This window comes from Amblyomma americanum, chromosome 6 (assembly GCF_052857255.1).
Source record: "Amblyomma americanum isolate KBUSLIRL-KWMA chromosome 6, ASM5285725v1, whole genome shotgun sequence".
In the NCBI taxonomy this organism is placed as follows: Eukaryota; Metazoa; Arthropoda; class Arachnida; order Ixodida; family Ixodidae; genus Amblyomma; species Amblyomma americanum.
The window spans coordinates 93,451,381-93,458,687 of NC_135502.1; the positions used below are offsets into that span (position 1 = coordinate 93,451,381).

General features: G+C 46.7%; 1 protein-coding gene across 10 annotated transcripts in view; it reads right to left on the minus strand.

Moving 5' to 3' along the window:
• Positions 1-1,203: 1,203 nt before the first annotated feature.
• Positions 1,204-7,307, minus strand: part of CCHa2 (neuropeptide CCHamide-2) — a 57,246-nt gene continuing 51,142 nt past the window's right edge. For all 10 annotated transcript variants that reach the window (XM_077628719.1, XM_077628716.1, XM_077628712.1 and 7 more), the window contains 2 exons: positions 4,566-4,601; positions 1,204-1,552 (listed from right to left, as the gene is read on the minus strand). In XM_077628719.1, coding sequence (XP_077484845.1) covers positions 1,353-1,552; positions 4,566-4,601 — 236 coding nt within the window. In that variant the 3' untranslated portion in view covers positions 1,204-1,352. The remainder of the gene's footprint in view (positions 1,553-4,565; positions 4,602-7,307) is intronic.

The window sequence follows — 7,307 nt, forward strand, 5'->3', positions numbered from 1 at the left end:
GCTTCCGCCTTCCCCCAGTTAAGAGATATCTAAGTGCCCCTAAAGAATTTTTGCTCGCTTGCTGTTGTATGCACATGGCGGGAGCATGATGGAAGCAGCGGATCCTGTTTCTAACACCCAAAAGAGTAGGCGCATCGATATCTCTCTTTCCAGAAGGAAATGTTCGTATAGGTGAATACAACTCAAGATAGCAGTGGCCAATGCCCTGCAAAGGGGCAAATGAGTCTGACGGCATCGTCCTTTTGTGATGGCGTCGCGGTCAACCACCTTGTAACTGCATGCTATATTGCGCGGCATTGCAAGTGGCTAGCCGGTACGAGGTGGTCGACCGCGACGCCATCACATTAGCACGACGCCATTGGCTGGAGGAGGAGAAGAACTTTAATGAAACAGGAGAGGTCTGCCGCCATTGGCTGGAGTCGAATCCCCTTTGAAGGTCATTGTCCATTTCTTTGTTTAGTTGTATTCGCTTCTAGTTGCAGCTTTTTAGTTGTACCAACAGCGGCTTCAGTGTGGGACTCTTATATTAACGAATATTCATATTTCTCTCTCTGTCTCTCTGTGCAATATTCGTATTAAAAGATTTCATTTTCCATACAGCGATATCGCAACGAAGGGACAAAAATGCCAAGAATATGTTGTCATCACTGTAAAAAAGAAACAGAAAAAGCGCTTCCTCCTTTCAAATCCAAGGAATCATGACGCGAGTTGGAATACACTGCTGATTGTCTGCTAAGAGCATACTTTTTGGCGTTTGTTTGTTTTCAGCATGCATGCGACACTCGTTAACGCTTTGCTTGTCACGTCATCTACGCGTTAGCTCCACACTAAAATTTACAGTACGTCTTCAAGCGGAGAAAGTAAGTTAAATAGCTAATCGTAGTTTATGTTGAGGATTGAACAGTCTGCTTGCCTTGTTGCGAAAAAACAAAAAATAAAAATGAATTTGTATACCTGTACTACAGGGACATTCTAGTACACTGTTCCTGTGCCCATGAAGTTCACTGCAGGAAAAGGAGTATAGTGCATTAGCTGACGTTCTCATGTTCCCTGCAATCTCGATCCTGGGCACCATATAAACAAACACCTTATCTTGCTAGCTCAAGACGGCGGCCAAGCATTCAACCGAAAAGGCCTCGCCACTTGCTTTGTTGAAAAAAAAAAATGAGACAGCCCCACCACGCCAAATTCAAATTTCTCCGTCGTTGACTTCTTTTTTATTACTGCAAAAACCCGAGCCCCAAGCGCCGGCTTCGGCATCGCTCTGTCTGCAGCAGAGGTGACCAATTAATGTGGCGTCGAAGTGCGGCGGTGTCGAGAGATCCGGAAGATGGAGAGAAGACGCGTCCTCATCAGACCAGCATCCTGTTGCGCAGGAGCTGGACGAGCGCCTTCTCGAGCAGGGCCACCCTGTTGAACCTGGCCGGCGGCGGGAAGGGCCCCCCTGCGGCAGCCGCTTCGTCATCGGCCGACTTTCGCAGCATCTGCATCACGTCCGGCGTCATGGCGGGTCCGCCACTGACACTTCCGTCGTCCGAACGCTTGCCATGACCTGCGGGACAAACCGCGACACCAAAGTGAACAAAGAGAACGCTGAAACTTGCAGCCCTTTCACAAAAACTTAAGTACGACCCTGGTTGAAGACGAGCTCGAAGGCTAGCATGGCGTAATTCGCGCTTCGAGCTCTCTCGGAGCCGTTCCCTAGGTGCCGTTCCCTAAGTGCCTAGTCAAGTTCCGTCTCTTTCTCCCTCACAATGTCGGCCTCACGTGACTGCCAACCACGGCCCTTCTCGTTGAGCCGACTTTCTCCCTTTTATTTGTTGCGACTATAGGCTTCAAAACTGTGACGTCACTTTCTCTCCCGTGTTTGGCGGAGCACTGCGCCTTAAACAAAGCAGGAACCTCATCGCAATATGTCATGTCATAATGCAATGAGTGTCCTGTCACACTTTCACCCTCTGCATTTTGTTTTCTGTGAGGTAGCAGGCCATAGACACGTTTCGCCGGCCGACCTATACGCCTTTCCGGATATTAAAGTTTTCGTTCGCTCAAGGGCTATCTAGAAGAGAATTGCCTGGTGAGCTAGTTGGTCGTTGCATACAATCCTTCCCTGAATGCTGGTCCTTTCGTCATGCTATCTATTCTGACTGGCCGCCAAGAAAAAGCACGTTGGCCGGCTACAAACCAAATCTATAAGTACGAACGGCCGCTGTGCAAGCCCTGCCACTAATAAAGTTCCCGACTTCTATGGCCGCAACACGTCAGCAAAGTAGAATCAGGTGCCGTCAGATTCTCAATCATGGAAGGCGCGCTCTGCCAGGGGCTTAAACGAATGGTGATACAAAACTATGTGGGCACCCAAGAGAACGGTTGGCTTTAATTGAACGTCTATATTAAATGTTACTACGGCGAAGCAGCTGGTGCCACTATAACTAGAGTTTTCAGTGAAACAGCGCAACGGCAGAAGGCCAGAGGACAAGAAAGGACGATACACAGCGCTGACTAACAACAGAATGTTGATTCAGTGAGCCATGCTTATAAAGGCGCCAGGGACACTGATAAAACAGAAAAAAACACACACAGAACCGTGACAGATATCCCTCCAACCAGGCACGAATTTGATAACACAAGGCTAACACGTGTGCAAAAATTCATGTTCTTTCTGCAAGATAGCGACAGAAGGGGTGCTTACGCACCTCTGACCCAGCTCAAAGATCTCAGACGCTTCGATAACTTCTCTAGTCAGCTGATATTTGTGTCTATCAACAATTCTGCTTTTGTCATACAGAGGCTGGCACGAACAATCACGACAGTGAACACCAATGTGGCGGGCAGCGTTCTTGACATCATTTTTGTGCTCCCTCAGCCTATCGTTCAAACAACGACCAGTTTGTCCAACATATGAACCACCACAACTCAAAGGGATCGAATAAACCAGATTCTCTACGCACTTCACAAATTTTACCTCATGCTTTTTTGTGCAGATGGGTTCACCTTCATTCAGAGGCCGGTCGTGCCGACAGCCATAGGAAAACCTCAGCTATACCGTATACGGCATATCACCAGGTGCCGTTTCATTTTGCTCCTGACTACAAATACGATCTGGTGCTTGCACTGCTCATATGGTTTCTGTTTGTTTGCGTTACTATAAACACAAATGTTGCCCGATAGGCCGATTCCGACATAGCGTTGTGAAATACTGAAATGTTGGTTGCGGTTTTTTCCTGGAAAGATGAGCCTCGTCTTGAGTGTTTGCACCCACTTCTTTCCTGTCCTTTGTGCTCCGAAGGTGGTTTAAGAGCGCTTGTTGACTCTGGCCCCTAGCCAGGTATGTATTGAGCCCTGGCTGCATGCGGAGAGTTGCAGCTGCGGCCCGTAACTTTATCTCGTTTTTGTCCTTCTATATGTCTCAAGAGAGATGTCTCGCTCAGATCTCTCTCAGATCACAATATTTCTCTCTACAATAGCAATAAACGTTTTTCCTAATTTTTAACAACCATTCAATCCTCACGTAAAGCAACCAGTGGGCAAATCTTGAGTTCTGCGTCTTTAAACACAGATTGTTCTTTTTTTTTTGCACCCTCACTGTTAAAAAAAAAAGACAATGGCAGTAAAAAAAGTGAAGATGCCAATTTTAATTACTCCAATTTTTCACTGACATGTATATCTATTCTTTTATTTATACAAGTCACTCACCACAGAAAAATATTCCCCGCATTAAAGGTAACCTCCTCTACGGAGTGTTGCCGATGGCTGCGCGCCAACTCAGCACTGAGGTAAGCTTTGAAGAGTGCCTCTGTTTCTCTGCCAGTCTTTTTTTTCTCTCCTTTCCCAGACACCTTAGAGCCTTGAACGCGAGGCCACATTGGATGAGTATGTGTCATGTACGCTTCTAAAGGGCTGCCGCTAGTCATGCCCGTCGCAACAAAGCCCAAGTTGTTGAACTGGTGGACACAGAAAAATGAAAGTTTTATGGGCACCATTGACAGCATTGCCGATTTTAAAAACACACTTGCTATTAGGCTATCCTGCGAAAGAAAAGGAAAACGTGCGGATTTGCTGTTCCCAGTTTCCGGAAAAGTAATAAGTACCCTGATAGTTAAGCAATTAACTTACTAAAGTAACTGATCAGCTAGTCAGGGCATGTCCTGAAAACAGAGTGAACTTGCAAAACGAACAGCGTTCGAAGAAACACGCGCAACTCAATATACTGTGTTTTCGCATTTCGTCAAGCTTGTTACCGCCCGTCGCTGTTTTCAGAAGGCTAAACTCACATTGCAAGGATTCTACGAATGCAGCTTTTTATGTACTTTTTTATCCGTCCAAACTGGTCCGCCAGTACGGGCGCTGCATTCGCGTTATCCTAGGTTATCAACCTTGAAATCAGGTCAACTCTGTTTCTTCTTGTCGACCGATCGACCGACCAATGGGATGAACTGGTTCTACAGCAAACGCCCAGCCCCGTCGCCCGAAGCGCTCTGCTAATTTTGCTTTTGTCGTCACCCATGAACGCATTATTTATGTCGCCCAGTGTAAGTGAGCCAAAGGACAAGCACAGTTCTCACCTCCTAGGCATGAGTGGCCGTACAGCTTGCAGCTGTCTGAGGAGAGGGAAGGAATAGAATAAAGAGAAAGAAAAAAACTTCGTTAGAATGCACCAGGCACGGGTGATATGACGCTCGAGCTCCATGCAGTCGCTGCAAATTAACGGTTTACGTCAGCTCGTCAGCAGTGCGAGATGCAGTGCACGGCGTAAGAATCGATGCGTCCACGCCTAATGTTTTCCTCATGTCGGTCAAGAACTGAGGTGACGTAAAAAGTTATGCCGCCTTCCCCAGCTGCCTTGACGCCTATCCCTCGGTCCCTCTCTCAGTCTGTCAGACGATTTAAATTTTGTACGGAATTTCGCAGCAATGCAGTTTGAAACAACGAAAGGATACCTTTAATCTGCAAGCAGTAATAGAATGGTTGCATGCATCTCCGGTGACTTGATGCGTCTTTAATTTTGCAGTTTGACTTGTACAGCTGATTCTATATCGGTTAATACACAAAAAGGACCTACGAGAGCCGCGTCTTCTTCAATAGCTTCTAAGACAACCTGCAAGAAGCTTGACACCCCGCTTCTTGCAGCTTATTGCAGTAATAATAAAGCAATACCACCATTATCCGGTTTAGAATTCCAGGACATGAAATTCAGCAGGACTGAAAGAGGAGAGTAGCATCAGGAGACATGCCCGGACTCCAGGCTGAAACGGAAACCTATAAAATGGACTGGTACATCGAGTGCAACCACGAGGGTGAACTGGGGCTTTTACCGCGGGGCCTGAAGCACCTCACCAGCTGGGAGGACTGGGAGACCCTCCTACGCCCTGAGTACCCGGCGCGGCAGGAGACTGTTACGGGCCGGGCTGCTGCTGTCATAGACCGTAGAATCATGAGCATTTGAGTGTAGTGGAGTCGAGCGGTGTGCCCCGAACACCTCTGTCAAAATAAAGGTTTTTACCGCCACCGCCTACCGACAGCTGCAAAACTTGTGCAAGATCTCCCCTACGGATGTCGAGGACCTACCATTATTCAAAGGCACACTTCCGTTCATGTTCCGCCTTTTCTTTAGCGTTAGCAATGAATTCCAGCTATCTCGCTCAACTTTACATGTTGCATACTCCTGAGCACTTCCAATCAATTCACTATTTATTCGGCTTGAGCTTCAACATATATACATCATTTTTAAAGGATTTCTGGCATGATATTTTATTCAGCACGCATTTCATAGTGCATGGTACAAATACATAACATTGCAGTGCTTTTTATTACATGCCGAGCTCACAACCAGTTTCATAGAGTTTTCTACGTTGAGTTAATGGCTTAATAATAATAGTTAGGATTTCACAAGGTGAACATGGCTAGCCACGCCAGAAATAAACGGATGACGGTTCCATGATCCGACTGTGCGCTGATCTCCTCAGTACTGGATATTCTGGATTAGTTATGTTGGTGCAGAAACGGGGCACAGGAAAGCTCTCTCATGAACAGTGCGTACCGCCCAAACTATACAATGTCTCCCATCCGCGCTTTTTCCGTTTTATAAGAACTTTGCAGAACCGAATTCCGTTTACTACTGACGCCACTTGTAAATTACCAATTGATCAGAAACGAACATCACAATGATATGTGGGCCAATGTGCTTTGACCGGGAAGACTCAGTACACTCATAAAAACGGGCGCTCCAAATGCATCCGTGAGCATGCGTAAAGGAATGTGCAGGGGATATAGCAAACAGGCCGCCGAACATGCGTTTTACTAAATCATGCGCGCGACTGATGTCGCACAGTCACCTATTACTTAAGTACCACACAGCGAACAGGTGGCAACCTGAGCATCCAGAAACCTGGAAGCGTTTAGCAGAGTTCTACACGACAGTCGAGAAACTTAACGCGGGAAACTCGCAATCATAGAACCCTTGACGGTGCTAGAAAAATTCGTTGGAGGCACTTAGATATCTCTTAACTGCGGGAAGGCGAAAGCCGTTTGCGACTCATTGCACTGATTTGAATTTTCCGCTCTTGAATGCATTTTACGGAAGAGAAGAGCAGCTGGCACGAGCGTAGCAGAGAGATCACGTGACATCTCAAGTTCACGTGACATCAAGACGTGCTGCGCCGTGGTGTCAACTGACCTTGTGATGTCACGTGGTCTTAAGGTCACGTGACCTAAATTGTAACGGACGGATGCGAGTATGAGCCATTAAAGGCTATCGTCTTAATATGCATAAACAACTCCGTAGTGGTTTAGTCCTTCACGACGAGAAACCAGCACACACTGTGGCTGGGAACCTCTTTGGAATGCAGCTGAGATGTCAACGTTTAACGTCATCTGCTGCGGGGGTGTAATTGGTCTTAGCACGCGCCACAGACTTGGCGGGCTGTTTTGGTCAACGCTTTAAGGAGGAGTATGTACATTCAAACCAAACCTTTTTTTTTTCTTAAGGAGCATATCGAAACACCAGGATTGGACACTCGATTAAACATAGTACTACTTTCTGTAACGAAAAACAAATTACGCTAAGAATTCTAGAAATATTGATATTATCCCGGGCGCAAAATCCGTCTGCATGAAAATGGCGGAAGATCGTATTGCCAACATGTTTTGAGAAATATTGTCTACTGCATTCCACACTTGGCATACGCAAGCACCCTTTTGCGATGTGAAGGATGTTAAATTTGCGTGAAGCTGCGTTTTTATGGAGGAAAAACGCTAAGCGCCCGTGTGCTGTGCGATGTCAGTGCACGTTAAAGATCCCCAGGTGG